General features: G+C 40.6%; 1 protein-coding gene across 1 annotated transcript in view; it reads left to right on the top strand.

Annotated features, from left to right (window-relative positions):
• Positions 1 to 529: 529 nt before the first annotated feature.
• SEMA5B (semaphorin 5B) overlaps positions 530 to 25,954 on the top strand; it is a 207,882-nt gene continuing 182,457 nt past the window's right edge. Inside the window, exons 1-2 of the mRNA XM_083349852.1 lie at positions 530 to 698; positions 24,718 to 24,817. Coding sequence (XP_083205978.1) covers positions 542 to 698; positions 24,718 to 24,817 — 257 coding nt within the window. The 5' untranslated portion in view covers positions 530 to 541. The remainder of the gene's footprint in view (positions 699 to 24,717; positions 24,818 to 25,954) is intronic.

The raw sequence follows: 25,954 nt of genomic DNA, 5'->3' as shown, positions 1-25,954 counted from the left end.
AAGGGAAGAAATGGAATATTCTATCAGCAATACCACACTTTTGACAGAATGAGTAAGCATTTGGAATGTGAACCCACGGAATAAGTGAATATATTTCACCCCATCCCCAAATTAATTGTATTTTATTTATTTGCTTGCACAGCTTGTATACAGCTCCAATCTAAACTAATGCTGACAGGCTTACGTACCGTATATATGTAAATAAGGTGAAAAAGTAGAGACTCTAAAGCAAAAATAACAATGTAATACAAAATACAGTGTCATTGATAAATAAGGCTTTTTTCATTCATTAAATTCTTGAAAGGGACAGCTCACACCATTTGTAATTCATCTCCAGCCTCCCTTTTACATATTTACTATACTGATAATTTGAATATCACTGTTAAGCATTAGTGTTCCTAAGAACTGGCTGTGTAGGATGTAAAGCCAATTTAATTTATATCATGTTTGTAAGAGACCCTAATTTTTTTTCCCCCTTTATTGTTTCAGGTATCTTCGAGAGGCCTAATTTGGATGCCGTATCTGCAGCACATCTTCAATCATGGCTGTTTCAGGACCAAAAGCTGTTCTTCTGTCATTTGCTGGCCTTTTCCTTCTCACATTTCACCTCTCTGCAGCACACAGGATTCCTGACTACGCTGAAGAGGAAGAGGGGAAGCACTGTTCCAGAAGAGAGCACCCTATGATTTATTTCGAAGGTGAAAGATCTTTCTTTTTCAATTCTTCTGTCCTGGTTTGAGAAGCAGGCATTTTTAGGTCACTTTGGATTGCAACCTTCAGCAGCCTTTCCTGTTATTTCAATTATAATTCAATTTTCTAATGAAGTGCAAGAGTGGCATATTCTGTCTTCCTTTATTACACTCTTTTTTTTTTACTTCAGTTCTAAAAGGGCAGAACGTGTCCTTTCAAAAATTATGCCACCTAGTTCGGCATTGGGATCAATATTAGAAAGTTAGCTTCCCTGTTCTTTTATGAAATTGTGCCTATGTACAATCTGGATCTCTTTCAGTCTCTGCGCTAAGATAATTTCTGCACTGAAGTTGCAGAAATCGTTTATGTATTACTTTTATATCCTGCCACAGTCTTGCAGGACTCTGTGCTGCAGAAGTACAGAAGCCACTAAAACATAATAAAGCCACTTGGTGAATTTATGACCTAGAGTTAGGCTGAATGTCTAGGATGGAACACCTGGCTTTGTTATGATATAAAGGGAGGGGGGAAGAATTGTGTGTTTTTAAGATTTTCATTTTTTTAATGAAAATCTTAAAAATACCCAGTTCTTTCCCCTCCCCTCCTGCCATCACAAAACCCGGTGTCCCATCGCAGACATTCTCCAGAAAGCACCTAAGGTCTAAGCTCTAGAGCAGTAGTGCCGAACCTATGGCACGGGTGCCAGAGGCGGCACTCAGAGCCCTCTCTGTGGGCACCCGCACCATGCCCCGGAGGTGGCAATTGTCCCTCTTCAACCAGCCGCCTGCTAATTTGCTGAGATCCCACGTGGCTGAATGCATCCCGGCATGGCTGGTTTCCCTTCCCCCCCATCCCATCCCTCCTGGCTTTCCATGCTCTCCTTTTCCCAGGCATGACCCACTGCATCACCTCCTCAGCTGTTGGCCGACCATCCATCTCGGAAGTGGCTTCTTTGAACTGCTGGCGACGGGCTGCGGAGCCCCAGAGTGTGCCTGTCGAGGGGCCGGCAGGCTGTGGCTACTGATGGACACCGTTGGCCCCCATGCGCTTGGTGGCCTCTGTGTGCGGGGGCTGATGGTGTCAGGCAGCAGCTGCCCCTGCCCTTCCCTTGCCCCATGGCAATGGCATCCCAACCCTGCCTTGCCTCACCCCACAGGATGAGTGTCCTGCCTACCACCCTACCTGCCAGAGACCTCCTGGAGCTCCCCAACCCTGCCCACTCCCCACAGGTGTCCCTACAAGCAACATTGAGGTGACCACACCCACCTTGGCCACACCCACCCAATCTTCTATGACCACCACAGCTACACCCACCCAGTGGGCCACGCCCACCTGGCTCCCAGTGATAAGTGGGTTTTGGGTTGTAGTTTGGGCACTCGGTCTCTAAAAGGTTCGCCACCACTGCTCTAGAGAGAAAGGTCATTTCAAAGGGCAACGCCTCTGAATCTCCCACACCTTCCGAAAGTGAAGAACTAACAATTGTTTTTCCTAGGAAAATCAAACTGATTGGGCCAATTCTAGCAAATGAACACAATCCTGAAGCTAATCTGATGCCAAGGTATAGAGCACAGTTAAAACATCTATGTGTACATGTGGTGCAGCATCTAATTGCACCTAGTCATCTGGTCTACCAAATTTTTTTATTTTATTTTTAATTTTTATTACATTTATATCCCGCCCTTCTCCGAAGACTCAGGGCGGCTTACAAGCTTAGCAGTAGCCTTCATTCTATGTATATGCCTGCTTGTTAGGGCTTTCACACACACCCCCAAGCGGCATTATTACAAAGTCAGCTTATTGCCCCCAACAATCTGGGTCCTCATTTTACCTACCTCGGAAGGATGGAAGGCTGAGTCAACCTTGAGCCTGGTGGGATGCGAACCTGCACTAATTGCAGGCAGCTGGTGTTACTTAAGGAGGCATTAGCCCACTGCTCCACCAAGGCTCTTTGAAATTAAGCAGGGGCAGATTTTAAAGGGCTATAAACTGCTCCTTAGCATTGGAAAAAATGTCCTAAAAGAAGGTCATGATAAACTATTTTTTGGTGAACACTGAACACTTATTAGATCCTAGCCATACTAGAGGTCAGACTTGCCTTGGTTTGTATATTTTATCAGCCAGTGTGGTGACTAAGAATACTAATATAGAATTAAGATGAGCAAAGAAGTTTGCACCTGATATTTGCACCTGGAGAACAGCAGGACATTGTTTAAGGCATCATAAAAATTTCCTAAATTTTACCAGCTATAAAGTATTTTAAATGTTTTCTCCCCAGCCACAAAAAACTAAACTGCTCTTTCTTTCTTGTAAGGAAGGAAAGAAAAAGAAACCCAATATTTAGGCTGTTATATCAATGCCGATCAGTTTTACTTAAATGGCAAGCTACAGCTCTTGGCTGGTGCAAAAAATCTTATAGATCAGTTTGCATTTTATAAGAGAGGACATTTTCTTTTGGACTCCCTATGTGACATGTGAATTTATGACCGTCCTAGAATCATGCTGAACATGGTCTTCATTTCACTTTTGCAACCTATCCTTTGTTGGTATTCGTTTGTTTAGTATGCTGATATTGTTGCTTCCACAAATCCATTTTGAAATGAATTTCTCAAATAGTGAATTGCTAATTTTGCTTTTTACTTGACACATGCAAATACATTTGTGACTATTTGATCTTCTGTTGAGAATGAGTATTTTCCACCAGCCTTTTCAGAACGAGAAGATTCATCTTGATATACCATCTGAGTCTTACTTATTGGCATGTGAACTGTTGTTTGCATTTCACAAATGTCAGCAGCAGCTTTTTCTTTTTACCTTTTTCTAGTTCTTTTATTCTATTAATTGCTCTTAAATGAATTAAATTTAATTAGTGACACATTTACTTCTGCATAATAACATTTTGTTCCTAACTTGAATTTTCTGAAACTAGGAAAACTTGATTTTTAGAATTGCTTGTTAAGTCACACCATGTGCTTTATTAGGAAAGAGTTAAAAAGCAAAATGTATTGTAAGATTAATTGTAGGGAGGGGGGAGGCTACTCCTGGTTCTGTAAACAAAAAATAAACCCATACATTTGTTGAAACAAAAGGCAAGGCTTGTCAGCTTTGAGTTATTCTAAGACTATTAACAGTGTGGCTTAATAGGCTTAATTTAAAACAGATACTCCTTTTCCATGTATTAGTTTTATGCCTCCAGTGAACACTGTACTGCTTTGTATTTATTCTTGGTTGGATTGTACATGTTTTGTAAATAGCTTCTTAGGTATCTGGAGTACCAATGGAAGTGGATAATTTCTTTCAAATAAATGCGTAATCAAACCATTACAAGCAACATAGGCATTTTTTAAAAGTGGTTGTTAGTAGAATTATTTATATGATGCAGGCATCTATTTGTAGCTTTCACAGTTACATGTTCTTTGCTGTATTTTCATGATAGAATATATGTGACATATTAGGTGTGGTTTTTTCACAATCCTGGAAATATGTTGGAAGAACTGCATCAAAAGAATGTTAAAAGAATTAACTGCAGAAATCCATTGATAATTATCTGAGCAGATGGATTAGATAATAAACGTATCCAAGTGATAGACATTTGATAGACATTTTTTCCAACACTTGTTCAAAAAACTTTATTTGCACCACTATATCAGAGATTTTCTTTGCATCTGAGAAATTCTTTATACCTGTTTCATTGTTAATTAAAATATAATGGTAAGATTTCTACCAATAATAATATTATATTATTGGTAGAAATCTTACCATTATGTTTTATCAGGTGTTTCACATCCTTTTATAAATCCAGGTTATGCCGCATCGATTAAGGATAGTAATACCTTCTGTAATCTTCATGTCAAAGTAGCCGTTAAAATCTTAGTTTCTGTATTTATCAAAGACATTGGATGAAATCTTCCATAATTAGTAGAGCTCCTTCCTGTATTAGAATAATTGTTATATAAGCCTGATAATCCTGTGAATGAGGCCCTTTTCTCCAAAGACTCCATATATATCTCTTAAGAATATCAGAGCCACGTTTTTCTAATATTTTTATACCATTCAAGAGGTATATAGTTCTCATTGCCTTATTTGTGTCAATTATCCCCTTCAGAGTTACAGGAAACAGTTAACTCCCTTGAATTATCATACAAAATGATTGGAAGATTTATTCCATTTTAAAAAAATCTATCCACTAAGATAACATTCTCCATTTGCAGAGGATAGTGCCATAACATTATCACGCACATGTCATCATTTCATGTGTTTCTATGTCAGCTGAGAGTATTGCTAATCCTTTCATGACTTTGTGGTCGATTAAACAAATAATTCTGAGTCATCTCCTGGCTAGCTGTAATTTATTGGGGAGGGGGAGAATTCAAGGGTTGGAGAAGTTAGGATTTTTTTTTCTCTGACTGTGGCTTAAGGCCTCCTGGTGAAGCAGATACCTGAAGAGATTCCATTTGACTGGACCTAAGGATTTAGGCCCATTGTTACTCTAGAAGAGTAGGAACCAGTGAATAAAGCTGGGAAAGAATATTCAATTTAGCCATTTGAGGAATTTTGAAATTTGTGTTCAGTACAAGATGCTCAGTTGGATGATATTCTACCGTTGCTCTAACCTTTGTCTTTCTATGTCTGTCAATACTTATACATTGTTGAGTTCTAGGTTTGAAATGCAGATGCCAGCCTCATTAAATGGTTGCATTTAAATTTTACTCTCATATTGCTGTTTCATTGCTTTTATTAAAAATAAAAATTATTTCCTTGATTTCTCTAGCTATGAATTTGTAACCCAGCATATACTCCAAAATCAGTTGAGCTAGGTAGCCCTGGCTGAAAGGAGGAATTTGGAGCCATTCTTTAAAAGCTGATTCCTGGGAAAGAGAGCGTCCTTGTAATGTCCTGTCCAGATTCCAAGTGAGGGAAACATCTTCCCGTTGAAAACAAATGGTGAATATACCGTATAACTTTTTACCTGGGCAGAAGATTTTCACTGGGAGGTAGCCAGTGGTGGAATTCAAATACCTGAACAACCAGTTCTCTTATTTGATGCAGGCCTGGGCCTCCAAGGCCTAAAATGGACTTCCAGTAGTGGCATCCATGCACTTCTGGTGGGCTGTTCTAGGCCTGGGAGGCCTCCTCCAGGCTTCCCAAGCCTAGAATGGCCTTCTGGAAGTCATATGGTTCTCTGAACGCAGCAAAATTTGCCTACTGGTTCTGCTGAACCGGTGTGAACCAACTGAATCCCGCCACTGGAGATAGCCCACCTGAACATTCCAGGGTTCAAGAAGACCAGATATGAGGATGAAGATCAGATGGAGACAGATTTGGGTGTTGATTTGGGTGTTGACACTCCTGTCACTAGCTTCCTACTCCCTTTCTTTTGCTACATCTTTCTTTCATTCTTTGAAGGAGAAGGAATTTAGCAAGACATGTTAATAACTTCTGGAAGTATCATGTTTGGCAGAATTTACTTTGTTTGTTTTTGGCCTTTACCTATTTGAAAGAAGACAGCAAAACAATAGCAACGCTTCTTATTCATGGGTATTGGTGTATATGTGTGTTTGTGTATATGTATATATAGTATAGATGAACTTTTCTGCAAATTAATAAATTTACCATTTTTCATTGTAATTATCAATACATAATCTTTGTCTATAAGATACTCATTAATAAAGTTGCAAGACTTCAATTTTATGGAATTTTATGTTGGAGCAAAGATCAGGGTAATTATTAATTGTTTTCACCTTTGCTTCCACTCTGTATTTATTGTGATGTTATTTTATGCGTTTAACTTCTGTTCAACAATCGTTAAAGGTAGGGGAGGGAGGCAATATAAAAATAAATTAAATATAATTTCCCATAAGTTTTACTTCTACATCATTATTATTTTGCACTATTATTTTTCAAAATGTACAAGACTGCAGTTTGCAGTGAAAAGCATGAGCAATCTGTCCTTTTCTCTCTGTTGATTAATCATGTGCTTTTAGAGCTTGTCTTAAAAATATCTAAAAACTACTTAAACTGCTTAAAAGTGCTATGGGCATTCCTACATGTCAATAAGTGCACATGGCACTAATTAACTTGCTAGATTGTCAGGTTCTTGGAGAGGCTGTTCATTTTATTTAGAATTTGTTAATAGAATTTTATTTGGGAATTTCACTTTTAGCTACCATTGTTGTTTGATAAGGTGAAGATAATTTTTCTATTTAAGGCAGGCAGCAGAAACGTAACAAGTGTATTTTCTGAGCAAAGCTTGTTTAGAAGGAGATAACTGATCTCTGTGATATGGCAGCCTTTCAAACAGAGGTGCAGGTCTGCTTTTTTTTAAAAAAATAAAGTTCTCTGCTAGCTATTACTGGAGTATTGCTACATTTCTATCTTTGTTTACTAGTAAGAAAGCTCCACTGAAACAACTGTCTTACTTCTGAAACAAGCATAGATCAGAGGTCTTCAAACTTGGCCCTTTCAGGAATTCTGGGAGTTGAAGTCCACAAGTCATAAAAAGGCCCTGGATAAGATTATTAGTAGAAAGTTATGGGGGGGCATAGTTTATGTATCTTCTGTGGTCTTCAGGATATAATTTTAGTGATAACCAGATGAACATGGGGGGGCATGTATGCGTGGAACTGCTTGGATAAGTCCCTGCAGTTTTTTTGGCAAGATTTTGGATGTGGTTTGCCATTGCTTTCTCCTTCTTTGCGCTGAGAGAGTGTGAGTGGCCCAAGGCTACCCAACTGGCTTCGTGCCTAAGGTGGGATTAGAACTCATGGCGTCCTGGTTTCTTGCCTGGTGCTTTGATCACTACACCAAACTGGCAGACTTAGAAGCCTGTAATACGCTGTGCACAAAATGATAATATGTTAACAATCCATTCATAGTTTGTTCAAGAAATAAGTGTAGCTACAGTAAAGTTTTCACAGGAATCTGTACCCATCTTTTTGGAAACATGGCAACTTTTGTAATATGTGATCAATTTACATTGCTATATAGCTAAGCTTCCTTTTTCCCATTTTTTACAAAAGGAGGCAGGACTTCCAGTGCTGTTTTTAATGAACAAGCTGTTGTAATTTGGAGAAACTAAAGGAGAAAAAAAAGGTGTGCTTTAGATGCTGTGGTAAAAGAGAAAAGTTTTGCTGCACATAACAAGTGATCTGTCTCAAATCTGAAGGAAAAACAGATTGAGCTCTGCTCTGGTTATCCTTTAGCCCCTCTGATTCTGTCACTGAAGTAGTATTATTGGAATATATGGAATATATATAGGTGGTGCTGAGGAACCTCAGTGTAGAGTGGGATTTAGGATCTGAACCTACAGCAGTATCAAAGGGTGGAGATTGCTTGAATGCCAGCAACAGACAAGATTCTCATGTTCATAGCACAACTTACCAAACACAAGGCAGGGGTGTCAAACTCAATTTCATGGAGGGCCACATCAGCATTGCGGTTGCCCTCAGGGGGCCGGGTGGGTGTGGCCTGGGTGGGTGTGGCCTACTGGGTGGGCGTGGCTAGAGTGCATATGGCCTACTGGGTGGGCGTGGCCAGCTCTACATCGTTCGCATCAAGGGGGCCTATGGGGGCCTGGGGAGGAGTGGGACAGATCTGAGGGTCTCTGGCAGAAGGAGGGTCTCTGGGCCAGGGCCAAGGCAGCGGGGGCCGTTCCCTCACTGTTTCCAGGATGGCTTCGTGGGCCGCATGAAACCACTTCGCGGACCGGATCCGGCCCCCGGGCCTTGTGTTTGACATGTCTGCAATAAGGCAATGCTTCTCAACCTTGGCAACTTTATGCTGTATGGACTTCAATTCTTTCAAGGGCTGAGAGAAAGTGACTGGACCCAGGTCACCCAGCTGGCTTTAAAGTGGGATGAAAAAATATCCCAAAGATTCTTTTTCCAAAGGTAACTGGACTTTGTTTTTCAGTTCTTCAGAGCGGGAGAAGCGTCTTCAAGGAAAAACTAAGGCCAATTGTCTTTGGAAAAAGCACCTTTGGGACAACCACGACAAGGATGGCTGAGAAGCTCCATAAATAAATAATAATAATTTAAAAAAACCCTGCAAAAAAGCTTGTGCAGGGCACACAAGTAGGGCAGAGTATTCATCAGCCTTACAGTGGATTTGTGATAGGCTTGTTTTAAAGATCAGGCACCACTTTGCTTAAATGCAGAACATCTTATTGGGTAATATAATAATTGGCTGGTTTGTTGCTGTGCCTTGTTTCTTTATTTCTGTCCCTGTTGGTTTTTAACAATAATAAATTCAGCCTAACAGATAGATGAGATTGCCCTCAAATATAACCAGTCAAAAATCAAGGGATTCCTTTCATCAGTCAGGAAAATATTTCAGTTTTCAGTTCCCGCCATCTTACTGTAAGTCGTGATTTTTGATATGCAGAGTAAACTGGAACAGCTGTCATGCAATAAGCATAGCTTCTTTTTCTCAAGAACCCATAAGAGAAGCAAAGAAAAAATGTATGTGAGCTCCATGCTGTGAGCTTTATTCTTTTCTTAGCCTGCACTGAACAATAGACCAGAACCTTTGCCTTTGATGCTTTTGGAAACTTCACAACTTCAAGGAGCTTGGTGACAAATAAATGGCTGAGAATCTACAACCACAGTAGGGATATGTTTTACCATGTGGCAGGCAGACAGAAATCCTGAGGTTTTTTATTACAGATTTTCTAGCCATTTACAAAACCATATGGAATGTTGTTAATATGAAAATAAAATTAAAATGAAAGAAAGCTGGTAATTCTTCCATGGTTGGAACCACATCTGAAACCATTCTATGTTGCTTTGGAAAATTGGGAGAGTAATTTTTTTTGGCAGAAAAAAGTCAGTAAGTTAGAATAAAAATTCATTAACATGCCAATATATAATTGTATTTTTCAGTGGGCATCTCTGAGATTATTTGCATATTTACTTATTAAATTATATTTATTTATTAAATTTATTGTTATTGTTATTTGTCGTACAGTCCGCCAGATGTTTAGATTCTATCCATCTATTGAGTTAGGCAGATGTTTAGTTGGGTTGAAAGTATTATTGCAGGATTTAAGCTGTTCTGAGTAAAGCTGCCTTTTGCAATTGACTGGCGATGTTCAAGTGGTGTTCCAGGTATTTTGGGATTGCATGCATGGCATCTATTACTGTTGGTACCATCTTTGCTTTCTTTTGCCACGTGTGTTCTACTTCTGCTTGAAGGTCTTTGTATTTTGTGATTTTTCTCCAGTTCTTTTTCTTCTATTCTGCTGTCTCCAGGTACTGCCATGTCCACTATCCAGGCTTTTTTTGTCTTTCTTATCAACAGTTGTTAAGTCTGGGGTGTTAGGTGCCAAGTGCCTGTCTGTTCAATTTCTAAAGTCCCAGAGCAATTTAGCTTCTTCATTTTCTATTTCTTTCTCTTATGGTTCCATGAGTTCTTGCTTCCAGGCAAATGGTATTCCTTACATATCTTCCAATGCAATATTCTTGCTATGCTATTTTGTCTTGCCATTGTAATCAGTCTGTGTGATCTTGCAGCAGCTAACCAGGTGATCTACTCTGTTTCTTCAGTTTCTTTGCAGAGACCACATTTGCTGTCTATTGCTGTCTTCTCAATTCTAGCTTTGTATTTATTTGTTCTTAAGGCTTGGTCTTGTGTTGCCAGAGTTAACTTCTTGGTCTGTTTCTTCAATTTTCCCGCCCTTGGCCATTTATTTATTTATTTTATTTATTTTAATTCCATTTATATCCCGCCCTTCTCCGAAGACTCAGGGTGGCTTACAAACTTAGCAGTAGCCTTCATTCTATGTATATGCCTGCTTATTAGGGCTTTCACACACACCCCAAGCGGCATTATTACAAAGTCAGCTTAATTGCCCCCAACAATCTGGGTCCTCATTTTACCTACCTCGGAAGGATGGAAGGCTGAGTCAACCTTGAGCCTGGTGGGATGCGAACCTGCGCTAATTGCAGGCAGCTGGTGTTACTTAAGGAGGCATTAGCCCACTGCTCCACCAAGGCTCCTTGTTATCTGCTTTGCCTGCTGGTTTTTAAAATGTACTGATCACTTTTTCTTCCCATGTCTTTTTTTTTTTTGCTGTTCGTTATGGTCTGTCACAGACAGCCAGATGTTCAGACTGGACTTGGCATTTTTGTCCACCTACTGGTATCAAGTCCTTCTCAAGGACCTGGGATAGGCACATGTGGATGTTTGATGGTGTTAGAAGCATCATGGCAGGATATACAGTAAGCTGTTCTGAATAAAGCTGCCTTTTGCAATTGATTAATGGTGAATTTGTCAAAGACGATTGTATTCAAGTGGTGCTCCGGTATTATTATTATTAATTATTTAGCATAAACCATGATGTGAGCTGATAGAAATCACTTGGCAAGCTGAGCTAGGAAGAACTCTAGAATGAGATCAGGCTGGGTGAACCGCCCTTCATTCACAAAATCCCCTCACATGCAGAGAATTAACCACAAGCTAGCGATTTTAGGGCGGGCAGTTTTAAGAAAGGAAATGTTTCTGTGGAAGAAAGTGTTTCAGTGATCAGAGGCAGCAGACTCCAAGCAGGGATGTGGGGAGCGGAAGGAAGGGAATCACAGGGAAGCAAAACAAGAAAACAGCCACACAGGGAGAATGAATAGGAAAGGAAAGGAAAATGTGAGTGATCATGCTGCTTGTAACTGAAAGAGAAAGAGAAAAAAAACAGTAATGCTGGAAGTCATAAAAGATAACTCCCTTATAGGTAGAGTCTATATTGGAGTCTGCAGAAATTTTTATGCTGGTTTTCATGAAATATGGTTTGTATAATGGATGTCAGTTCAATTATTGGCTGTATTAGAAATGTAATAAATAGTTAAAACCTGAGCCTAGAGTCGGAATGTTTAATATAGCCTTATTTTGTTACTGCCTGCCTGTACTGAAAAGAAATCTTTAAAAAAATGATGTTAGCAGACCATAGTTCCAATGAGTGGAAGATTATTTTCCATAGATTGTGTAGATCAAGGCAACACCTATCAATATTTTTATATGTTTAATATTCAAGATGAATCCCTCTCACTGAATAAGTTAAAAAATCAAGGGTGGTCAATTTTGTGATTTGATTTAGGCCATAAATTGGGAATAATAAATAAGTTAGGTCATCAGACTTAGTGGGACTGAGAAAAATATGAAAAGGATTTTATTGACAAGTAATTCTCTATAGTCTTATGGAAAACAACCTTGGCTGCAGAGTAAAAAAAGTTGAAAAGTAAGCTTTTTAGCATTTCTTGTGTATATTACATCCATTTGATTAAAAATATATTAAAAGGATTACTAATGTGCTCACTTATCTGAAAATAAATAAAAGGACTTCTACTTAGTTACTTTTTACCAGTTGCAATGTATGGCAGTGAAAGTTGGACCATAAAAAAGGCTGAGCGCCAAAGAATTGAGCCCTTTGAACTCTGGTGCTGGAGAAGACTCCTGCGAGTCCCTTGGACTGCAAGGCGATCAAACCGGTCAGTCCTAGAGGAGATCAACCCTGACTGCTCTTTAGAAGGCCAGATCCTGAAGCTAAAACTCAAATACTTTGGCCACCTAATGAGAAGGAAGGACTCACTGGAGAAGAGCCTAATGCTGGGAAAGATTGAGGGCAAGAGAAGAAGGGGACGACAGAGAATGAGGTGGCTGGATGGAGTCACTGAAGCAGTAGGCGTGAGCTTAAATAGACTCCAGAAGATGGTAGAGGACAGGAAGGCCTGGAGGAATGTTGTCCATAGGGTTGTGATGAGTCGGACATGACTTTGCAGCTAACAACAACAACAACTTGTGCAACTGCATCAGTAATGACTGCTAGAGAAGGGTGGTCATAAGATGTTGTGAACTTAGGGAGCACTGAGATAAAAAGTTTAATGCTTCATTATAATACAGTATGTAGGTTTTGTCATAGGAAACACGAGGGCAAAGTACATGCTTACTCAGAATGTAGTATTAGATGGAGGCTGTGAACAATTTATAATAAAAGCAATTTATTAAAGTGGTATGCCTCCTGACCGTCAGTGACTCTTGGCAGTTCGTAACATCCAAACGAAGAAATTACAATAAAATCAAGAGAAAAGGTGGCAAATGGGATGAAACAAGGATCTCACTTTCCCTTGCCAAAGGCTTGAATGAAGAGGCAGTTCTCCATGGCTCTTCTAAATAACAGGAATGAGGACCATTCCTGGATCTTGACGGGGTGGGGTGGAGGTGGGGACTTGAGTAGGCACTGCTGCAGAGAAGTTGCATTCCAAAGTCCCAATAGTTGATACTGTTTAACTGAAGGAATCTGAAGTGTACCAATCCTGCAGGATTGAATCAACCAGGGAGATGCTATGGGTGATTTGTGGTTCCTCAAGTAACCAAGCCGAATGTCATGCAGGTAGGTCATGTTAGCAAGACCTCAGAAACAGAACTGAGGGGGCAATTTGTCCATATATTCTATGGACTAAAAAAAACCCACCCCAAAACAAACAACCCAGACACTCATTAGATAGGAAATCCCTTTTTTAATGGTAAAGCCCAAGTGGGGCTTTATTGGATGGAAGAGTGGAATGAAAATGACTAAAAGTGCCCGTAGCCTGTCAAATTCTAAAATATAGGAATGTTAGATTTTAGCTTTTAAACTTATGATTTTTGGCTACTGAAAAGCATCAGACTAATTTCGGATGAAAGCTACCAACAATCCAGCTTTGATTCCCATTGTGTCATTTTTGCAATAGCTTTGTGATATGTCCTATACCAGGGGTCGGCAAGCTGAAACAGTGAAAGAGCCACTCGGAACTGGTTCCCTCACAAAAGAAAAAATGGAGCCACAAAAAAGAGTGCTCATGCGCACGCATGCGCAAAACAAGAGGCTGATCAGCGGCCGGGTGTATGCGTCCTCCCGGGAGCTCTGGCAACTCCGTAAGGCCAGCCCTGAACTTCACAAGTGGAAATTGAGGGAGATTGCCAGGAACACGAGATCAGCGTTTCTCAGCCCATGCTGATCTCGCCCTTCTTCCAGTCTCCTTCTCTCTGTTTCAGCTTGCTTTCAGCTACTTTTCTTTCAGGGAATCCAGCCTCTGCTGCCCCCTTCTCTCAACAGCTGGATGCCCCGAAAGAAAAGCAGCTGTGCAAGTCTCCGTCAAGAGAATGGGGTGGCAGAGGCTGGATCCCCCGAAAGAAGTCTCTGCTGAGATGAGAGAACGGGGTGGCAAGCTGCCGAGAGAATGGGGCGGTGGAGCGCTCCGCCCATTCTCTCGGCAGAGACTTCTTTCGGGAGATCCAGCCTCTGCCGTGCCGCGCCGAGAGAACAGCAAGCCATCCCATTCTCTCGGCACAGCGCTCCACCGCCCCATTCTCTCGGTGGCTTGTCACCCCGAAAGAAGTCTCCGCCGAGATGAGAGAATGGGGCGGTGGAGCGCTCCACCGAGAGAATGGGGCGGCTTGCTGTTCTCTCGGCGCGGCAGAGGCTGGATCCCCCGAAAGAAGTCTCTGCTGAAATGAGAGAACGGGGTGGCAAGCTGCCGAGAGAATGGGGCGGTGGAGCGCTCCGCCGAGAGAATGGGGCGGTGGAGGCTTGCCACCCATTCTCTTGGCGGAGACTTCTTTTGGGAGATCCAGCCTCTGCCATGCCGCGCCGAGAGAACAGCAAGCCGCCCCATTCTCTCGGCGGAGTGCTCCACCACCCCATTCTCTCTGTGGCTTGCCGCCCCGAAAGAAGTCTCCGCCGAGATGAGAGAATGGGGCGGTGGAGCGCTCTGCCGAGAGAATGGGGCGGCTTGCTGTTCTCTCGGCGTGGCAGGGGCTGGATCCCCCAAAAGAAGTCTCTGCCGAGAGAATGGGCGGCAAGCCTCCACTGCCCCATTCTCTCGGCAGAGCGCTCCACCGCCCCATTCTCTCGTTTCTGCGGAGACTTCTTTCGGGGGATCCAGCCTCTGCCGCCCCCTTCATTTGGAGAGCTGCTGCCTTCGTCCATGTTTGACGAAGGCAGCAGTTCTTCAAATGGGGCAGTGGAGGTTTGGAGAGCTGCGCGCGTAGCTCCCCAAACCTCCGCCACCCCATTCTTTCAATGGGACTTTTTTACTCCCACTTTTTTTCCAGAATGGCCGAGGAGGACTGGGAGCCACAGGAGACTGCTTAAAGAGCTGCATCTGGCTCCGGAGCTGCGGGTTGCCGACCCGTGTCCTATACTGACTGAGCATTATTTTGGAATCTCAGTATGACATGTACTTTGAAAAAATGAACTTCTGAACTAAGACATTGGCTTTTGAGAAGACATTAATTGCGAACTGCATGTATCATGATTGTACTTGGATTCATTCACCCACTAAATGTAAATTAAGTTATTGAATATAAAACTTAAAACCCAAATAGATGAAGGGTAGATGGAACTGGTTCCCAAACATGTCAGTAATTCATTAAGCTCTTTTTTTCTCCTCCTTTAAGTATATTAATGTTACTTTGTGTTATTATTTCAATACAGGGTGGCATACTTTGACTTTAAAACAAGATTAGGGCTGTGCAGCACTTTGGATTTGAAAGGGAAAAGATGCTGAAATGTGCGGGCATGCTGACATGGCATGTGTTAGCAATTCTTTAAAGCAGCTGCATCTTTTCCACTTGTGGCTGCATGCAATTGCTGTACAATCCTGGTAAAGAGATATTTAATTTAAAGAATAGCCAACAGGTATTCATATGTACTCCAAAATGTCTTTTTCCCTCTGAATCCCAAGTGCTACATGCTCCCGCCCAAATCAGGTGCAAAAGACCAGAACCACATGTGAAGTTACAATTAAACTGATTTATTACTTATCATGTCTCTGCACAAGAATCTACTCACTTAATGGTTAGCACTATCTTGACATTATATAAGACTTAATGGAATTCAAGAGGGGGTACTTAGTCCATTTGTTACTTTGTAGAGACTCTGGGCTGATTCCTCTTTTGACTCCGTCCCCAGGTTTTGCCACTCCTTCTGCTACACCCTCATCTGTGTATCTCACGGGTCGGCAACCCGCAGCTCCGGAGCCGCATGCGGCTCTTTGAGCCGTCTCCTGTGGCTCCCAGCCGCCCGGTGCGCGCGCACCTCTTCGAATGGGCAGTGGTGCACGCGCACCTCTCCAAATGGAGAGTGGCACCGCCCGTTTGGAGAGGCGCGCGCGCACCTCCCCGAATGGGCGGAGGTGCACGCGCACCTCCCCAAACCTTTGGAGAGGTGCGCGCGTACCTCCGTGCGAAGGGGCAGCGGCGCCGCTCTTTGAGGAAGCTGCCGCGGCCCGTCTGCAAAGCTGCCGCTTTCGGCAGCTTCGCAGACGGGCCGCGGCAGCTTCCTCAAAGAGCGGCACCGCTGCCCGTTCGCGGGGAGGTGCGCGCGCACCTCTCGGAATGGGCAGGGGCGCCGCTCTTTGAGGAAGCTGCCGCGGCCCATCTGCAAAGCTGCCGAAAGCGGACGGGCCGTCGCCATCGGGCAACCGGGAACCGGTTCCATCTCACTTTTTAAAAAAATGGCAGCCGCGTGCGTCCGCGCATGCGCAAAAAACCGTTTTGTGCATGCGCAAAATGTTTTTTGCACATGCGCGTGCATGGACACACGCACGCGGCTCCCACTTTTTTTAATTTGTGATGGAACCGGTTCCCAGTGGCTCTTTTCCTTTTTAGGTTGCCGACCCCTGGTCTATCTATTTGTTTTTGAGGGCAACAAAGGGATGTCCCAGGGTTGTATTGATGCTACTCTATGGCCTGTTTTTTTTTAAAAAAAGTGGGGAGAGTAAGTGAGTTGGCCTTTTACCTCTTCCTTTTAATGCAGCTTTTAGACTATGGGTTTCATGCTTTTGTCTTAGTATCTTATATATTTCCTTGGAGTCAATTACAGATGGCAGTTGAAACTGTCTTAGTATCTGACTTCTAATGATTGGCTTATATTCATTATCTTCTGTGAGCTAGTGGGTGTCTTTTCCTCAATTTTATTTATTTATTTATTAAATTTTTATACCATCCCACTGGTAGAGTGACTCTAGGCAGCAAATGAAGTGGCTTCAAGGAGGAAAACTTATTTCTTATAGTTCCTTGAGTATAAGGTATGAACGTGAATCTTCAAAAGATAATATACGCACCATTCTTAACTGCTGAATGGTTCTCCCCAGTAGGTACACATACTCAGTGACATGTAATTTGGGAGTCGTAAGTTTCTGGTATTGGCCATAGATTTACAATTGAAGGATTTATTTATAACCACTGGATCTGGCAGGCATCGCAACAGTGTGTCTATTATACTTTATTTTATTGCCAAAGTCTTTATTGTCAAATCAGCCTTATTTCATAACAGTGTCCTCTGATATATGAATCTTTTGCGTGAAGGCTAATTAAGGGAGTTGCTAAAGGTGCTGTCGATTCTCTGGATTTCAGCCTTTAGGGGTTCCAGCCTTTTGATTCTTAAGGCATGTCTTTCAAGGGGTTCTTATTACTTTCATTATTCCTTTCGGCATTGGATTTTCCCCTCTTCAGAAGAAGGGATCACAGTCTGTGTTGACAATTCATAAATCACAGACTATCAGCAATAAAGCAGCTTTGTATGTTCTATATAGGTTTAAGACAGATTTGAAAGGTACTTCAACACTTTGAGTTGGAAATAAAAAGTTTCCCCTTCTCGGTTGTAGAAAATTGTAGAAACAATTGAAAGCAGTGATGATATTATGAATTTACATTTAGATTCTATACATGATTACCCAGATGTAAAGATGTTTAAAACCTCTCTTCATACTTTGTGTACTTATATATTAGGTAACTAATACTAAAAATAAAATAAATCTGTCTTTCTATGGCATATGATGGGAAGGCATTCCAGGAGTAGGAAGTATCCTGTTAGAATTATAAAACCTTGATAAAACCTTGTATGGAGAATACATATCTGTTTTTTGAAACCTTTTAGTCAAAATCGAGGCACTGTTCTAAGAGGAGACAGAAAGAAAAAAAATAAAGAAGATAAAGGAAGCTATCTCCCCAAGAAAGATGTGGGAGTTCATTGGATCTCTATATGTAAATTTTATTTATTGTAGAGAGGTATACCCATCTGATTGATGCGAGGTTTGTTCTTCCAGTTGAGTGTTTATTCCCAAGATATCTCTGACCTTAGGCCATGACATTTAATATGGGGTGTCCCCCCAAGTGCTTGGTTCATAGCCATCTGATTGTTTGATCCTCCATCCCCTGAGAGAATAGCATGAATGCAGAAAGCCTGGTCATGGTGTGAATTGGGGTAACTGGTAGTTTGGACTATCAGGGAAAGCCATGCTGTGTTTAATCATCCCCCAAATCTATAAAGGTTTAAATCTATGAAGTTACATGTCATGCAGCCTTTAATTTAGCAAACAAAGGGTTTCTTTATAGACTTAGCCACCCATGGTCATAAGTAGAACTCAGGGCCTGTTACCTGTTACTTCTCTGCTTTGACATCATTAATTTAAACTATCAGACAGAGGACTGAGCTGCCTATAGTGCACGTATTTTTTCACCCCACAATTCTTTTTATCTGTAACTTTTATATATTGTTTGCTATTTAAATGTAGAGATGTGTGCCAAATGAAAAACGAAGAAGAATGGGAACAGACTTACATTTTCTGCTGTCTTTTCAAAATGTGTTTGTCAAGGAGGAAAAACTCAAGTCTGTTGGAAATGACAAGAGAAATTAGAGCATCAGCATAGGATCCATAGGTTTCATTATTGGGAAATGACTTCGGATCAGGGAGCAAAAATGCCCAAACTTCTGGAGAATGCATGTATTATATTGTTCTCCTGTCTAATATATGCAGGTTTTGATTATTAAGCTCAGACAGATCCATGCTTGAAATAAATTTATATTAAATAATTTAAAAAAGCAGTTTAATAAGCTAAGATAATAACAGTAATAATAATAATAATAATAATAATAATAATAATAATAATAATAATAATAATAATAATAATAATAATAATAATAATAACAACAACAACAACAACAACTTGGAAGGGACCTTGGAGGTCATTTAGTCCAACCCCCTGCTCAGGAAACCCTATACAATTTTGGACAAATGGCTGTCCAGTCTCTTCTTAAAAACTTCCAGTGTTGGAGCATTCACAGCTTCTGGAGGCAGGTTGTTCCACTATCCATTGCTTCTTGTCCTGCCTTTGGGCACTTTGGAGAATAGCTTGACTCCCTCTTCTTTGTGGCAACCCCTGAGATATTGGAACACTGCTATCATGTCCCCCCCCTCGTCCTTCTCTTCATTAAACTACACATACCCAATTCCAGCAACCGTTCCCTATATGTTTTAGCCTCCAGTCCCCCAATCATCTTTGTTGCTCTTCACCATACTCTTTCTAGAGTCTCAACATCTTTTTTACATTGTGATGACCAAAACTGGATGCAGTATTCCAAGTGTGGCTTACCAAAGCATTGTAAAGTGGTACTAATACTTCACGTGATTTTGATTCTGTCCCTCTGTTAATGCAGCCTAGCACTGTGTTGGCTTTTTTGGCAGCTGCAGCACACTGCTGGCTCATATTTAAGTGATTGTCCACTAGGACTCCGAGATCTCTCTGACAGTTACTACTATTGAGCAAGGTACCACCTATACTATAGCTGTGCATTTGATTTTTCCTGCCTAAATGTAGAACCTTACTTTTTTCAACATTGGATTTCATTTTGTTAGATAGTGCCCAGTGTTCAAGTCTGTCCAGATCCTCCTGTATCTTAAGCCTGTCTTCTGGAGTGTTGGCTATTCCTGCCAGCTTGGTGTCATCTACAAATTTGATGAGTTCCCCATCTATCCCCTAATCCAAATCATTGATGAAGATGTTGAAGAGCACTGGCCCAGAACAGAGCCATGGGGCACCCCACTACACACTCCCCTCCCTGCCCATGCGGTTCTATTGAGGACCACACGCTGAGTATAGCCGGTCAGCCAGCTATGGATCCATCTGGTGGTGATGCTGTCTAACCCACATTTTTCTATCTTATCAAGTAGTAGGTTGTGATCTACTTTATCAAATGCCTTACTGAAGTCCAAGTAAATTATATCCACAGCATTCCTCTGATCCACTAATTTTTTCACTTGGTCAAAGAATGCAATAAGATTTGTCTGGCATGATCTGTTTTTGACAAACCCATGTTGGCTTTTAGTGATAACTTTGTTTGCATCAAGGTGTTTGCTGATTCGTTGTTTGATTATCTTTTCCCGAATCTTCCCAGGTATTGAGGTCAGGCTGTAATTTCCTGGATCCATTTTTTTTCCTTTTTTGAAGATGGGAACTACATCAGCTCTTTTCCTGTCCTATGGTAATTCCCCGGTGCTCCAGGATCTTTGAAAAATATAGTTCAGTGGTTCTGAGATCACGTCTGCCAGTTCCTTCAGAACCTTGGGGTGTAATCCATCCGGTCCTGGTGATTTGAACTCGTCTAGGCTGGACAGGTGCTTACTTACCATTTTCTTGCCTATCTTAAGTTGTGTTTCTATTCTGTTTTTTATGGCACTATTTTTGATAGGTTGGACTGTTTTTTCCCTTCGTGTAAAGACAGATGCAAAAAAAAAATAGTTCTGCTTTCTTCCTGTTACTTGTCACCTTCTTGCCACTTTCACCCACTAATGGACCAATCATTTCCTTCACTTTTTTCTTGTTTTTTACATGTTGAAAGAAGCTTTTTTTTGTTATTGTTGACTTTGGTCACAAGCCTTAGTTTATTTTGAGCCTTAGCTTTCCTCACTTCATCTTTGCAGGCTCGGGCTATTTGCTGATATTCTGACTTAGTTATGTGCTACTCTTTCTACTTTCTATACTTGTCCTTTTTATCTTTCAGTTTATCAGAGAATTCTTTATGCAGCCATGCTGGTTTCTTTTGAGAGCTGTTATTTTTCTTCTTCGTTGGTATTGTGCTAGACTGGGCTTTTATTATCTCACTTTTCAAAATTTCCCAAGCTTCTTGGGTTATTTTCCCCTTTAGGATTCTCATCCATGGAATCCTTCCCAAGACCTTTCTAAGTTTATTGAAATTTGCTCTCTTAAAGTCCAAAACTCTAGTTTGACTGTGTTCTATTGCTTGTGCTTCCATAATGTTGAATTCCAATATTGCATGATCACTTCCTCCCAAGGTTCCTGTGGCTTCAACACCTTTTATCATTTCATCTCTTTTAGTGAGAATTGGTTCCAAAATGACTAATCCCCTAGTTCCCTTCTCTACTTTTTGGGTAAAAATGTTGTCTGCTAGGTTTGTCAGGAATCTGTTTGATCTTCCACTAGGTGCAGAGTTTGTCTCCCAGTTGATGTCAGAGTAGTTAAAGTCCCCCATTACTATTGTGGTGTGCTTCCTACATACCTTAGTTAGCTGATACCTTGGTGATATTTTGGCATATGTTGTGGGTTTGCATATTGCTAAATGTCCTGGCAAATCCTGATGCATCGGGAAGGGTGGTTTCAGATCAGCCTTGATGGGTTAGTCTCCATTATTTCCTTGTTTCAGTGATGATTGTGAGGGCTTGAAAAATTCATGTCCGTGGATGGAGAACTCTGAAACAGAGAGACTCACATTACAATCTAAAGGAAGGAATTTCCATGTCCAAAAGCATTGTATGTCTAAAACAAGTCTCTTTGGGATTAAGGACTTACATATAAGTCCTACTTAGAAAGAGCTTCTAGTTATGCATTTGTAATATGAAAATATACATACATACACACACACACACACATACACACATACACATGTACATATATACACACACATGTATGTATATTCATTCGTAAATGAAATTTATGGGAGTGATTGCAAAGAGATTTTCTTAGCCTTCTTTGGAATCTCCTCTAGCGATTGATATTCATGACCTGTATTTTGTACTGTATTAAGAATAGCTGAGGGACACCTGGCATACTGCAGTTAATAATTTGCAGTACTTTTTTGTTCAGGGTTGGTCACACTGGGATTGCATCTGGCATCTGGATTCCCAGTCTTCCAGAGAATCACAGGAACTGTGATAACATTACAGAAAGAGGATTTAAGGGTGGGAAAGGGAGTAGGGAGATCCTGGAAGATGACAACTGAGGAGACATGGAACATTTAACATTTGGACATAGAAACAGTTGACCTCCCAATGGATGCCTCTTCCAGATTTATCCTTAAGTTTACCAAACAGACCAAAAAAATTGCGCTAGTAAAACCAACCATTTTGTCAAATTTTAGCAGCATAATTTTGGTGTATGAGATGGAGCTATATGTTTCAGGTGGGTCACAGGTTTCCATCTCTGATTTGGTGTAGGTGACATACACACTGCTAAATTCAGGTTTCTCCTGCTTTAGCAATTGATGGTTTCCTGGCTTGTGCAAATGGGATTCAAAACTCCTACTGCATTCTTTCATCATAGATTTTAAAATTCTCTAGCATCATTTTGCAGTTCCTGCATGAACTGGATCACAGTGATTACAGAAGCTTTTATATGCAAGAAGTGTCACATACAGGTAGTTCACAACTTACAACCATTTGTTTAGTGAGTGTTCAAAGTTACAACGGTGCTGAAAAAAGTGGCTTACAATCAGCCTTCACACTTAACAACTGGCACAGTCAAAATTTGGGCACTTGGTAATTGGCATGTTTATATGACAATTGCTGTGTCCCAGATTCATCATATCACCATTTATACCTTCCCAGTCTACCTCTGACAAGCAAAGTCAGTGGAGGGAGCCATATTTGCTTAATGACCATAGCAACAAAGATCATAAAACTGGGCACATTCACTTAACCATTTTGCTTAGTGATGGAAGTTCTGGTAACAATTGTGCTTGTAAGTTGAGGACTACTGGTAATAATAAGACTTTATTAAGTTTCTCTTTCACATGAATCGGTAGTACAGCCAGTCATTGGGAGCTTTTGAGCAAATTGCCGTAAGAATGCTAATAATAGACTCTACTGTTCCTTACCATCCAGCCCAAGGAAGCAGATAGAACCTTCAAATATGGCCTAAATTTGATAATGGATTGGAACAGTCTATGCCCAAATTAGCTGGTGATAGTGTGGATAAATAAACATTCTTGGGGATAGAAGTTCTCCTTTTGAACAAATGGATGTGATTTTCAACTGTCACTAGATTCACAAGGGGCAATTATAACATGGACCTTTTCACACAGTTAAGGTTTGGGTCCCAGGAAATTTGATGACAATTATCTGTGTTTTAGATGTACCCTAACTTTTACTATTGTCATGATTTCTCTGTGGGACTAACCCTGAAAAATATCTAATAGTTGGTGGTGGTGTAAAATGGAAGGCTGCTAAACACTGCAAGATACAGGTACCATTTAATATCCTGAAATGTTGATTGCTCATTTGTTAAATTTAAGACCCCAGGGGCTTGAGATCTGATTATCTAACACAGGGGTTTCAAACTGGCGGCCCGTGGGCCAGATGCATCATGCGCAGGCCATGCCCACCTTGGCTTCGCAAAGGCAAAAAATGTTGCAATACATCATGATATGTCACATGACTTGATCAAGTTTGACACCTGTGATCTAACACAACATTTCTGCCATTAGAAACCAATGTTAAAATCTGGCTTTTTAAAGGACACACAGACATACCCAAACACCCATGGTCACCTTCTGTAACTCCCTTGAAATTTGACCCATTTCTCTCAGCATTTAAAAGAATTGTAAGGACTCATCTTTTTTAATCAAGCTTTTGGTTGTTAAATGTTTTAATATTGAAAGCATTTAGTGTTAATCTTTACATTGTGCCTGCGCATGTATTTTAATTATAGTAGCTGCCTTAAGTGCTCATCTGAGCAGAAAGACAAGATATAAATTGAATAAACAATTATACAACTTATAATACCATGGGAAAAACTAAAAGCCAAAAACTCTTCTATTCTTTTAATGATAAGGCAACTGAAAGTTAATTTTATTGGATTATTTCTTTCCTGCAAGAAATAATGCCTTTAAAATACACACACATATACTCTACAATCTGTAGTAATATTTTGAATGTCAGTTGGTAATCCTGAAAATAATTTCACAAACATTTCTATTTTTGTGATTCACGTGTTTTTAGGTTGTTGGATAGAGTTAGATTTTTTTTTATACATACGCTTCTTCTTTTTCCAAAGAATATAAAATTAAGGCTTCATCTTAAAATGATTTGGGAGTAAACATCTCTTTTAGAAATATTATATGCTACTGTTTTCTGCTTCCCCTTAAATAAATCTGTCTAACTGGAACACAGGTAATGAGCAGAATTTCTATTATCTTGAAACTGTTATCTTTTCTATTAATGCACTGGATTATTTGTTCCATCTTGGTCAGATCCTTTATACACCAAATGCTAACTGAAGCACAGTTTGAGAGCTTTTAATAGAACTTTATGTCTTATGTTTATATGTGGTTATGCAGGGTTGTTTTTTTCTTTAATTTTGGAGTGCTCAAGAAAGCTTTATCTGCCAAAATTCCTTGTGACTAAACCTTAAGAATAATTATGTCCCATTTATCATTTTAGTAGAATAACCTGATACATGTCTAATTTTAGAGGAAAGTTGCCATTCAGAGAGGATGGAAGATGAAAGTCCAAATGTTTTAATGTTTTTCAACACAAGGAAACCAAAATCTCTTGCATTACAGGAGATTTAGATCTCCACATCTTTCTATAGTTTCTAATAAATATTCCTCATTCCCGCTAGTGGGATTTTTTTTTTTAAAAGAGCTTTATACCATAAAAACTTCTGCCATTAAATAGCCTTTGTCCAGCCTTTGATAGTAAGATCTGAAGCTACAGTGAGTTCTTTCCGTTACCTGCAACGTAGATTACAAGACTGATCATTGAATCAACTTTATTAAAATTAGAAAACTGAACTGAATTAATTAGAAAACTGACAGACCTTGCTGTAGTAGCTGCTACCTTGGTGACCCCCCTCATTATATCAAAATAGAATTCATGTATTGTTAATTATCCACATATTGAATGATACTCCATTGGAGATCCATTAGTTGAATGCCATGTGGAAACAATGTCATTGTTCCTCTATCTTTTTCATTTTTCTTTGCAGATCTGAAGCCTTGGGTTTCCAATTTCACATACTCTGGTGTACGGGACTTCTCTCAGCTTGCTCTAGATGCCAATAGGAATCAACTCATTGTTGGAGCCAGGTAAATTAGAACCTTTTAATTGGAGCAAGATCGCTTCTCTAGTTCATTGCCTGAATGTTACTGTCTGCAAAAAGAGATTGCTTTTTCAGCCTGCGAGCACACTCCATGTTGCTTTTAAAGCAAAGCCTTAATTTATGTAGAAAGGTTTTAGAAATGCAGTAATAATGTTGAAGAGGAGAAAATTGCCAGTCATTCTTGTGGGGAAAAGTGTAAGTAAAATGAGGAATTAATGAAGCAAAAAGCTGTCATTTCCTATGGATCATAAAGGCTATAAAATCTTTTCTCAGCAAGGTGGTGTCCACATGTATGGAAACAGAACTAGATGAAAGAAAGAATTCAGCCCATTAACGGAGAACATGTTCACATAGTTACATACTATAGCCCCAGAATATCAGGCAATTTGTCTTGGAGAATTTTCAGTTTGAATGAACTTGAATCTGTGCTATTGCTAGAACACTTTACAGAAAAGGATTATGACCCCCCTCCCCATAACCTTTGTATAACCTATGATTACTAATAATGCCACCATAAAATTAGTAGCCCTAGTTTATTCATAAGTAGCATTTATATCCTGACAGCATTTAAGAACTTAAATTACACCTTCCTAAATTCTTAGTATTTCTGTAACTCAAAGTGTCTGAGATATTATCACATAGCACTTAAAGCAGCTCTCTGAAATAGCTCAATCTTCATATTATAAGTGAGATTATCCAAGGATATGAGAGAGTTGTTTAAGATATGAACAGGTTTCTTTTTGGCTGTTGAGTCTTTTCAATGCCTATTGCATTATGCCAGGGGTGTCAAACTCAATTTCATTGAGGGCCGCATCAGCATTGCGGTTGCCCTCAAGGGGCCGGGTGGGTATGGCCTGGGTGGGCGTGGCCTACTGGGTGGGCATGGCTAGAGTGCGTATGGCCTACTGGGTGGGCGTGGCCAGCTCTACATCGTTGGCATCAAGGGTGCCTGTGGGGGCCTGGGCAGGAGTGGGACAGATCTGAGGGTCTCTGGCAGAAGGAGGGTCTCTGGGCCAGGGCCAAGGCAGTGGGGGCCGTTCCCTCACTGTTTCCAGGATGGCTTCACGGGCCGCATGAAACCACTTTGTGGGCCGCATCCGGCCCCCGGGCCTTGTGTTTGACA

The sequence above is a fragment of the Vipera ursinii genome, assembly GCF_947247035.1.
Source record: "Vipera ursinii genome assembly, chromosome: 1".
NCBI lineage: Eukaryota > Metazoa > Chordata > Lepidosauria > Squamata > Viperidae > Vipera > Vipera ursinii.
Note: the sequence above shows the minus strand (reverse complement) of the source record. Positions and strands in the feature narration are given on the sequence as shown.